This window comes from Watersipora subatra, chromosome 5, assembly GCF_963576615.1.
Source record: "Watersipora subatra chromosome 5, tzWatSuba1.1, whole genome shotgun sequence".
Taxonomy (NCBI): Eukaryota; Metazoa; Bryozoa; class Gymnolaemata; order Cheilostomatida; family Watersiporidae; genus Watersipora; species Watersipora subatra.
In genome coordinates, this window is record NC_088712.1 from 3,049,708 (window position 1) to 3,061,926 (window position 12,219).

A 12,219-nucleotide genomic window follows, 5' to 3' on the forward strand; every position below is an offset into this window, starting at 1 on the left:
GAAAAGGGGAATTCCCGACACGCTTCATTAAGAGGCACATTAGCTGTCAGATTACCAGAGCAATTAATCACGTAGCACCATATTATTAGAGCTTAAGTCTATCAAACATGTCAAATATAACATGCTCATTTTAATAAACCCTATTTTGTCATTGCATGTGTGTGTTAGTTTTTGTGAATTAATTAATTAAAGTTAATCAGTTTTTAAACTAGCTTGTCATTTAAAAAAAAACATTGTTGGCCCCTACATATGCTCTGTCTCTTCTGCCTGTTTGCTAAAAGTATACTGTCTCAAAACTCCTTACTGTTTCTGAAAACCAGCTTTTGAAGCACCAACCTACGAGCTATCTGATTGAAAATGTAAACATTTCAGGCTGCAATGTGTTGTTAGTGTTGGCATGTTGTTACACAATATGGCAACACTAGCGACATGTGCTTATTAGGTGTGCTATTAAAGAACAGAGAGTAAATATTCACACAATTACTCTAAAGCAATGTACAGCACACAATTGTTGGGCGTGTTGAATTGGTCATCTACCACGCTGAATGTTTTGAGTTTGAACCCCATGAAAAGCAACTTTTTATCCTTGCCTCAAATGCTGCCATTAAATAAACAGACAGACACAGCTCCTGTTATAGAAAAAATTGCAAGGAACAAGTAATATTACAATTCAGCTTTAGCCCAACATTGACAACAGAAGTTAGAAGACATTGGGTTTACTATACAACACACCAAAACCAGGGCAAGTTATATTTTTTATATTAATTGTCAGCAGGAAATATCAATTGTAAATTTATGTCTAGGTAGCTCTATTAAAGTTTATTACATAAGAATTCCTTACTGCAGAATGAAAAATAACAAGTATATTGAAGATTTTGCAGGTGAAAGCTGTAGAAAATTGAAAAGCAGCAATTAGATTGTGTACACATCACACATTTCAATAAAAGCTTTACAACGATGTTATTTACCATCATAAAAGCCTTGATCATAGCCAAGGTTAGCAGTTGATGTATGTATGACTTTTTATTGGCATCGGTAATCATAAAAATGGATGTTTCTATCGATTGTCAAAAAATGAACCAATTAAAATCAAGAACTATTAAGTGAGTTGAACAAATGTGCTTTGAAAGTTATTAATTTAATACTGTTGCGGTGAAATATCACTATACATGGAATGTAAAACAACATCCTAACAACTGCACTAACTTTGTTGTCTCAGAATACTTGCAAATATAGTTAATATCTGTGCTTTATTGCTATATCTAACAATCTTACTGGCACACTAAAATTCCAGGGTACTGGTGCTCTTAACCAGAAATTGTTAAAGCTGATAGACATGGGTGAGCAACTCCTTGAAAATCAAATATGGTGTATGTTTAGCTTACTGCGAGCAGAGGCTGGGCATGTTTTAAGATGATTGTTATACAAACAATGTTTATGGTTTTAGTTGAACATGCATGTTTCTAGTTGCAAAAAAACCTCAACAACTGGAGACATATTCAACTGCAAAGAGCAATTTAAAAGTTGATGTCATTCTTGCCACCAGCCATGGCCTTTTTTGAGGAATGGAACCACAACTTGTTGTTTGCAGGTCGGGATATCTAGACCACTAAACGATGGTTGTATAAACAGCTATGAAGCTAGATATTTGACATAAAAAGCAAAAAAAGGTAAGTGACATTGAAAGGATACTTTAAATTTTAATCCTTTTTCTGCTCCTCATCTGTGTTCACCCAAACATGCACATATTTTGACGCAAATGCCGAAACAAAACGTTTTTGTGGTTGCGAATATCTATTAAGGTCAAAACACCTTATATTTTTATCTGAACGTTTTCTTCACAAGATGAGAACACTGTTTCACTAAGATTTGACTTTTTCCTATGTTTGAAATTTAAAAATGAAATTAAAAAAATGCAAATAAAACAGATTTGTATTCAATATTTTAGTAATTTGCAGTTTCTTGATTTAAGCGTTTTTCCAATTTTAAAAACTGTTCAACTAGGATAGGGTTGAAATCATAACAACTACAAAAAAGCTTAGTAAAATGCCAATAAAACAGATTCTTAATCAATAAGTAAGTAATACACAATTTCCTTTTAGTGTGCCATTACGGTAAAGGTAATGTACTGGAAACAAGGACACAAAAATGTCCTATTTCTTCCTTCTTTTCTCTTTTCCTCATTTATAGAGAAACCCTAAAGGTTCAGTTTTCACATAATTATGGTTTCATGAGGCTATATCCTATATTTTCTACACTTTTAATACCAATGTAATGGTATATTGAAGCAAGCTTCCATCATCCTACACTGTAAGACTGTTATTTAGGACTGATATTTTTAATTTTCTTCTATTGTTAGCACGACAAACTCCTGCACAGGAATTTAAAACATTTTTGCTCACTTTGTTGAAACTCATTAACAATTCCTTTTCATGAAGACTGCTAAAAAGTCTCTTGTTGCCTAGCAAAAAGTTACTACTCTACCATTGGGATAGTTTAAGTGATCCTACCAACAGAAAACTTTCAAACTTGAAAACATTTTCAAAAGTCAAGTTGACTTAATTTTGTAGTGTAAATTGTTTATTCAAAGTTTTGATATCTTTGTTTTTTGTATTTTTCAGCACTTTGCTATTTTACATTTATTATAAAATTGCAAGGTCCCACAAATGTACATGTCATCAATATCTTGAAACTTATTAATGACAATGTTTGTAGTATACATTTTATTACAATCTGAATATTTTTTCAATCAAAACTACAAAGATAACTTTCCTGGTTAATATTTGACAATCAGATATAAAATCTTCAGAGTTAGACACAAATTTACTTTTACTGCAGATTTTTTCTAGTAGGTTTATTTTATTAATCTTTTCTGATCATGTGCTTTTTTAGTCGAAGTGTAGTTCCTGATAACGGCTAGCACCTTTAACTTTGAGCTGTTGGAACATGACGGCTGCGTTAGGGTGTGTCAGAAGTTCTTTGGCTTCTGCAGAAACATAGCGGCTGTGTCAGGAGTTGTTTTACTTCTGCCAAAACATGACAGCTTCTTTAAAAGTTATTTTGCCATTCATCTTGCTGTTTACTAAATCAACTGCTGAAGGATTAATTCACTTCACATATATGAACCACGCTGACCAATCTGGAATACGAGTACTATTTCAACCTGAAGGAGATACAAACAGTGGGTATATATTTACAGTTCTGAAAACAGTGCACATTTTGAAATAGTTCTCATAACTTACTAAAATGTAAATTTACACTTGCAGAGTGTCTGAAAGTTTAAAAGACGGACTAATCATCCGTCTTTTTGTGTTATTGAATCGGCACATATTCTCTCAGCTTTATTCTCTGTGCACCTGACAATCTCTCACGACAGAGTACTGCCATATTAGTATTCATTAATCCTTTGGCTGGGAAAACGACCAAATTTTCGTTTACCGGTTCAATGGGTCAAAGTTTATGTCGCTTTCGGTAAACGTTTATAAAGGTGTCGCCTAGTAATGGTAAACAAAGTATATGAACACTAGTAAGTTTTAAATATCACCAACAAGATATCAGTCGATGATATACAATATGAAACAAAAAGCTTGACAGATCGGGCCTCCTTGTAAAAGAATAAAAGTTTGAAGAACCAGTCAACATTGGCTCGACTTTCAAAACGGTAAAAGAAAAGATTATTTGAACCTGTGATCGTTAGTGGAATTTTGTCTGATTAGAATGAAAATAATTCAGAAGATAGAAGCGATGTAGACTTTTTGGACTTTTAATATACATTGTACTTGGAATATACAGAGCTTGCTTGACACTCTAACACTTGGACTAATCATCCGTCTTCTAGTGTTATAAAGTCGGCACATATTCTCTCTGATTGATTTTCTGTGCACCTGACAATCTCTCACTACAAAGTACTGTCAGTGTAACTGCCATGGTACTAGTAATCATGAAGGAGGAAGGTTACATAAAGTGTATAAATGGGTTGGTAATATACTAGAAATATGTTTTTATTTATATTATAGTGATGCTGGGAATCTATGTGATTGAGAATTCTATACTTTTAATTCAAATTTGCCTATTGTTTTTGCACTTCACTCTCTTTTCTTTAGATGTAGTCATACCTTTCAAGTGCAAGTTTTCCATTACACATTTTATAATGATCATCAAAACTACATAAGCTCTTCTAAGTGCATTGTCTGGGAGGATTTTGCAACAAATGTGTTAAACGTTAGGTCTGGAATATATATTACTTTAATGACAACAAAACATTTGGTTGTAATTGTTTGCTAACAGATAGAGGTTAATTTTAAAGTTTACCAAAGGTAAGTAATTTTACTTTAATAAGTATGGAGTGCCATTTGTAAAATTTTGTGATATCCACAATATAAAAACTTTTTTAGTATATAAGTTCACATGTTTAATATGTGAAGATTCATGTTTAGTATGCTAACTTACATATTTAGTATGCCAACTTACATGTTTAGTATGTGAAAATTCGTGTTTAGTATGTCAGTTCACATGTTTTATATGGCAAGATTCATGTTTAGTATGCTAATTTTCATGTTTAGTATGTGAAGATTAGTGTTTAGTATGTCAAAATTCATGTTTGGTATGCGAACTTTAATGTTTTGTATTGCGAAACGCGCATGTTCGCTATTCCGCTGCGATCCTGTTTGATATGCCAATACGCATTTTTGTTATTCAACTTTTATTTTATATGCGATCTCCTTTTTATTACATTTCGAAGAAATGCTCCTAAGTCAATCGCGGCCTGTTTTACACGTAGCCCGCGGCCCATCGATAAACAGTTGGCAAACGTGGAGAATTTCCATCAATAACCCTGGGGAGCGAAGACACTATAGCGAAATTTCCTCACTTGCGTACATCCGAAGCTAGCTTTGCCACACTCGTTTAATAGAAAATTCTTTCAAATTCAAAAGTTGCATGACTTTGAAAAAATGTATGAGTCAAGATTCTATTAAGACTCAACTTTCTATATGTGATTTTTATCACAGCTAGTGAGTATTGTAGGTTACCATACCTGCCAACTCTCACGCATTGGGCGTGAGACTCACGCAATCACCCCAAAGAAAAAATGAAAATGCGTGAGAAATGCGTGAGATTTTTGCCCCAATTTCCACAAATTTATATATACTATCATTGATACATCAATTGCCCCAAAACCAAATCTCACGCATTGCCCCACTCTTGGGTTGGCAGGCCTGTAGGTTACTGTTCTGTTTTGTAGTAACAACGACGTAGATTTCTTCAACGACATTTTTATAATATATTGAGGAAGTTAGTAATTAGATGTTATTAAAAGTTAGATAGTTATTGAGGAATTCTCCAAGTTTGCCAACTATTTGTCGATGGGCCACAGGCTACATGTAAAAAAGGGCGCGATTGACTTAGGAGCATTTCTTCGAAATGTAATAAAAAGGAGATCGCAAATAAAATAAAAGTTGAATAACAAACATGCGTATTGGCATATCAAACAGGATCGCAGCGGAATAGCGAACATGCGCGTTTCGCGATACAAAACATTAAAGTTAGCATACCAAACATGAATTTTGACACACTAAACACCAATCTTCGCATACTAAACATGTAAATTAGCATACTAAACATGAACCTTGCCATATAAAACATGTGAACTGACACACTAAACACGAATTTTCACATACTAAACATGTAAGTTGGCATACTAAATATGTAAGTTAGCATACTAAACATGAATCTTCACATATTAAACATGTAAACTGATATACTAAAAATGTTTTTATAGTGTGGATATCACAAAATTTTACAAATGGCACTCCATAAATAAGTGTTGTGTCCATCTGTCCACAGCTACTCAAAGGTCGTCAGGAAAAAATTGCACTACACAGAAATCCAACCCGAATGCTCAGATTCCCAGCAAAAGACGCTGAAATCTGCCCACTCAATCCCCTTTCTTTTTTTAATTATGAATATTTGTGCACATCCTGATTACATAATATGATCTGTTGCAGTACATGAGACTGCCAGCATACTAGTAAATACAAACTGTGTCTAGCTAGTAATAGATTTGTTATTGTTATGAGCTCTGGTCTCTCTACTGGCACTTGGTTGTGCAAAAATGCAAAACTTGCCGAAGAGGGAAAACATGGCTTGTCCTACATGTAATTTTGGTGAATGTTTGGTTTGCTTCTGAATGGTCAAATCAAATATTTCAATTTGCTGTGCAAGCTGCTAATTAATGACGATTTAGAGTTGCATGTTATTTCTTATTGATTGCTAGCTAACTGTCAGCTAACATCTATTGACCTTTAGCTGTAGCTAATGACTAGTGATTGTTATATGTTAACAAAATTATATAATTAATAATTAATAATATAACATAATTAGTATAACATAATTGTTATAATATAATAGTTAACATTTAACAGTTAAAAGCTAAAATATTATGTTAACTTATGTTATATGTTACCTTTTACCTGCTAAATTTTTACTATTACCAGTTATATGTTAACTGTTTAGTTTTATATGTAAAATAATTACTGCTATATGTTAACTATTAGCAGGAATATGTTAACTTTTATATGTTATATGTTAACTATTATTTATTATATGCTAACTATATATGTTATTTGTTAACTATTAATTATGATATGCTAACTATCAATTATTAAACGTTTATTTATTACTGTAGAATTTTACCTCTCAGTTGCTAATTATTTGTTTATATGTGTTAACTACTGTTTGTTATCCTCTTCATTAGGCTTTACTGTTAGAGGTCTTCAGCACAAATGGTTTTCTTCTTGGTATAGGATTTATTGTGATTATTTACGCTTGAGATTTGGCAAAGGCTAATTGTGGCTGGTTGCCCTTTCTACCACCACTGATCGTCCTTGTGTGACTCTATCAATCCTCTAATAATATAACACGGTTCTAACCACTGAATAGTTTGAAATGAACTCACCCAATTTTTTAGTAGGTTCACCAGAAAGTGTCAATATTTTTCTATTCTTTGTGATTGTTTTTGATGCTTGTAGTAATCTGACAGCCAGGATATTTCAACATTAAAATTGACAAAACTTGTTTGCAGTTAAAACTCTCAGAAAAAAAATACATTCAAAATGCATGACTACATGTAGTTGTAATCATGACCATAGTTCATATCGGCTGTTGCCCTCAAGTTGCAGTGTTAGTATAGATTATAGACGCAATAATCGCATGTTTGCATGATCTGAGTGTTTTTAGCACAATAAATTTTTTTTTCGATTTTAACTTTGAAACATCTTTCCAGTCCACCTCAAACATCTAAAAAATTTGCAAATTGTAAAAAATACTGTTTGATAAAATCTACTAAAATTTTAAGTAAGTTTATTTTAAATGATTTAAATTTTTAAATATATTTTAATCATTGTTATTGTTATATATTAACTCTTAAATGTTATATATTAACTCTTAAATGTTATATATTAACTCTTAAATGTTATATATTAACTCTTAAATGTTATATGTTAACTATTAACAGATATTTGTTAGCTTTTTACAATCATACGTTAATTTTTAACTGCTATGTGTTAGCTATTAATTGTTATATGCTAACTATTTTTTGTTATATGTTAACTATTACTGGATGATAGTAACCATCTTCTTTTAGTGGACAGTGGACTACCTATTAAATTCTCTCATTAAATCTTAGCTATTAGCTATTAAATATTGTCAATAATTGATTTAAAGTTTATAAAATTCATAGCAGATATTTTCATAAAGTCATTATATGATTGTGTATTAAACATTCTTTTGTAAAAACCAGCTTGAATTGGGATTGCGCTAAAAAGGTGCCATCTTTAGCGCAATCTAATCAATTACGCTGTATTTATTATGTTGTCTTGCATTGGTATTTTTCTTGTTTGCTGCTATGTGTCTTGAACTACACCAATCGCAAAAGCTCCTAAAATCGCGCTTGCTAATAAGTTGTTCAGCCAATTGAAAGCGTTTTGTCAACAATTTTGGTATGCACACACGGCATTGACAATCTGTGAGTTTCAGCTAAATATTTTTGCGCTTTTTACATATTTCGTGATATCAGCAAAACTTTCATTTGTCTGATTTTGGGAATGCATTCAGCAAATAATCCAATGACGGTTGAGAAGGGGATTCTGTAGCAATCCATGATTAAAATACTTAATTCAATTGCTTCTTTAACTGACAAAATGGTCTGAACTTTCCCTTGTTTCTTAATGTTGACAGTGCCAAAAAGCAACTATTGGGCTAATGGTGTACCTAAAACACTTTTTAAGGAAATTCTTTATTGTAGTAACTTTTTAAAAACAACAAACTAAATTAGTAACACTTGCTTTTAAATCAAATTTTAATTATAAAAGATTTATTGGTTTAGACCATAGCAGTTTTGTTTGAATGGTAGTTACATTTACGTTAGCTATATTTTAAGCACTGTAGAAGTTTGACTATTGACGGTAGAGCCTTGTGTTGACACAGGTATGATCAGGCAAATGGTTAGGCTGACTGATACAACCTGGTTTATTAAATAACCTAACAGCAAACCAGCATGCAATAAAAACACACATAAAACACAGAAAACTTACGTAGGTTGATTTTAGTTATAGTTATAGATTATGTAGGTTGATTTTGGTTATAGTTATAGATTATGTAGGTTGATTTTGGTTATAGTTATAGATTATGTAGGTTGATTTTGGTTATAGTTATAGATTATGTGGGTTGATTTTGGTTATAGTTATAGATTATGTGGGTTGATTTTGGTTCTAGTTATAGATTATGTGGGTTGATTTTGGTTATAGTTATAGATTATGTGGGTTGATTTTGGTTATAGTTATAGATTATGTGGGTTGATTTTGGTTATAGTTATAGATTATGTAAGTTGAATTTGGTTATAGTTATAGATTATGTGGGTTGATTTTGGTTATAGTTATAGATTATGTGGGTTGATTTTGGTTATAGTTATAGATTATGTGGGTTGATTTTGGTTCTAGTTATAGATTATGTGGGTTGATTTTGGTTATAGTTATAGATTATGTGGGTTGATTTTGGTTATAGTTATAGATTATGTGGGTTGATTTTGGTTATAGTTATAGATTATGTGGGTTGATTTTGGTTATAGTTATAGATTATGTGGGTTGATTTTGGTTATAGTTATAGATTATGTGGGTTGATTTTGGTTATAGTTATAGATTATGTGGGTTGATTTTGGTTCTAGTTATAGATTATGTGGGTTGATTTTGGTTATAGTTATAGATTATGTGGGTTGATTTTGGTTATAGTTATAGATTATGTGGGTTGATTTTGGTTATCGTTATAGATTATGTAGGTTGAATTTGGTTATAGTTATAGATTATGTAGGTTGAATTTGGTTATAGTTATAGATTATGTGGGTTGATTTTGGTTATAGTTATAGATTATGTGGGTTGATTTTGGTTATAGTTATAGATTATGTGGGTTGATTTTGGTTATAGTTATAGATTATGTGGGTTGATATTGGTTATAGTTATAGATTATGTGGGTTGATTTTGGTTATAGTTATAGATTATGTGGGTTGATTTTGGTTATAGTTATAGATTATGTGGGTTGATTTTGGTTATAGTTATAGATTATGTGGGTTGATTTTGGTTATAGTTATAGATTATGTGGGTTCATTTTGGTTATAGTTATAGATTATGTAGGTTGAATTTGGTTATAGTTATAGATTATGTGGGTTGATTTTGGTTATAGTTATAGATTATGTAGGTTGAATTTGGTTATAGTTATAGATTATGTGGGTTGATTTTGGTTATAGTTATAGATTATGTGGGTTGATTTTGGTTATAGTTATAGATTATGTGGGTTGATTTTGGTTCTAGTTATAGATTATGTAGGTTGAATTCGGTTATAGTTATAGATTATGTGGGTTGATTTTTGTTATAGTTATAGATTATGTGGGTTGAATTTGGTTATAGTTATAGATTATGTGGGTTGATTTTGGTTATAGTTATAGATTATGTAGGTTGATTTTGGTTATAGTTATAGATTATGTGGGTTGATTTTGGTTATAGTTATAAATTATGTGGGTTGATTTTTGTTATAGTTATAGATTATGTGGGTTGATTTTGGTTATAGTTATAGATTATGTGGGTTGATTTTGGTTATAGTTATAGATTATGTAGGTTGAATTTGGTTATAGTTATAGAAAATGTAGGTTGAATTTGGTTATAGTTATAGATTATGTGGGTTGATTTTGGTTATAGTTATAGATTATGTGGGTTGATTTTGGTTATGGTTATAGATTATGTGGGTTGATTTTGGTTATAGTTATAGATTATGTGGGTTGATTTTGGTTATAGTTATAGATTATGTGGGTTGATTTTGGTTATAGTTATAGATTATGTGGGTTGATTTTGGTTATAGTTATAGATTATGTGGGCTGAATTTGGTTATAGTTATAGATTATGTGGGTTGAATTTGGTTATAGTTATAGATTATGTGGGTTGATTTTGGTTATAGTTATAGATTATGTGGGTTGAATTTGGTTATAGTTATAGATTATGTGGGTTGAATTTGGTTATAGTTATAGATTATGTGGGTTGATTTTGGTTATAGTTATAGAATTGGCTACTTTTCTAGACAAAAAATCGAAGCATTTTAAAACGGAAAAGTAGTGAAAGTGAGATTGGCAATGTTTGCACTCATAAAAACTTCCCTAAACATTTGTTAACACCCACAAATACTTTTTAACAACTGGTAACAACAGGTAATATTTGCCAGCACCTACTAACACCTGCTAATACTTTTTAATGCCTGCAAACAACTGATAGCACTTGCTAACATATGTTAACAACATTGAATGCCTGCTGACACTTGTTGGCATCTGATAACACCTACTAACACTTGCTAGCACCAACTAGCATTTGCTAACACATGTGAGCACCTGCTAACAAATGCTAACACTTGCTAATTCCTGTTAACATATGCTGACACCTGTTTACCTGTCCTCTTAGCACTCTAGCTATTTTTTACAAAAGCTTAAAATTGTTGCCCTCTTGTTTATATGCAAGTTTAAATAATATCAGACTATTCAGAAACTCAAAGTAAAACACACAACAAAATAATATGAAGCTCAACGTGCTAGGATTGAACTGTCAATGAGCAAAAATTTAAAACCAAATGTATCTTTTTTCTTTATTTTAGGCAGTATCCCAATGATATACCTAAATTTTAGGCAGCTCAACACGACGTGTCAGCACGTAACTGGATCAGCGCTGACTTACTGGCAAGTGATGTCCTGGAAAAGAGAGAGTAAGATATCATTAGTTTAAACTTTTTAGTTTTTGACTTTAAAGAAAAATTTTCAAAGTTTCCTGCTTTTAAATTTATGAAAATGGTCTAAATTGACAAAGTTTTTAAAAGGAAAAATACTGTTTGATGTTGTAAGTTTTGCTATATATTTCATATATTTTGTATATATCTGTATAAATTTTTGATATGAAGCAAGGTTGTAGTCTAAGATAGTTGCCATGCTAACAAAGCTGGCCCAATAAGCAATAGAAAATCAAAAAGGAGTCAATATGAGCAAATGTTAAATCAAAATATAGGGTTAAAAAAAGAATCAAAAGCCTTAGTTTCTTTACATTGTTAACAAATGATTGTGACATTTATAAATGTTAGAAAGATTTCTGGAGCTCACGCCAATAAAAATATATTTTACTTGCCCATTTTTCACGATATAAACTGTTTTTGCTTCATTTAACTACAAATGACTAACTCAAATAGAATTTTACAGTTGATAGCGAGCTTATACGATCTCCTTTGATGCATAGCTTTGTTGTTGTGACTCGTTTCTTTTACTAAAAGGGTTGAGACACTGGCTTAAAGGTGAAGTAAGGAACACATTCCATTTCAGTTTCACAGCATCTGTAGCAGAAACCAACATGGTTAATGAAATTAAAGATAGTTCTGTTTTTACTAGGTACTGGACCTTCTAATAGCAATAACTAAATATTAACATAGAGACAACAACATTTCGTTGCTGCAAAATCCACTTTTTTATTAATTACAACTGCAATAAAGAGTTTGCAAGTAAAATAAACTTAGTAATGTAGTCATTCTGTTGCTTTTCAAAACATTTAAGGCAAATGGTGAGATGCCAGGAAGCTACATGCATGTCAGTAAAACTGCAGTAGAGTTTATGATGTGAACACTAGACAAAACAACCAATCAGTGGCA

The 12,219-nt window shown here is 31.5% G+C and overlaps 2 protein-coding genes across 6 annotated transcripts in view; both read left to right on the top strand.

The window, feature by feature from the left end:
- LOC137397043 (uncharacterized) overlaps positions 1 to 12,219 on the top strand; it is a 237,801-nt gene that overhangs the window by 120,657 nt on the left and 104,925 nt on the right. The gene's annotated exons all lie outside the window — the stretch shown is intronic.
- LOC137397045 (uncharacterized) overlaps positions 3,026 to 12,219 on the top strand; it is a 32,465-nt gene continuing 23,271 nt past the window's right edge. Inside the window, exons 1-2 of the mRNA XM_068083329.1 lie at positions 3,026 to 3,181; positions 11,185 to 11,292. Of these exons, the coding sequence (XP_067939430.1) occupies positions 3,037 to 3,181; positions 11,185 to 11,292 (253 nt within the window). The 5' untranslated portion in view covers positions 3,026 to 3,036. The remainder of the gene's footprint in view (positions 3,182 to 11,184; positions 11,293 to 12,219) is intronic.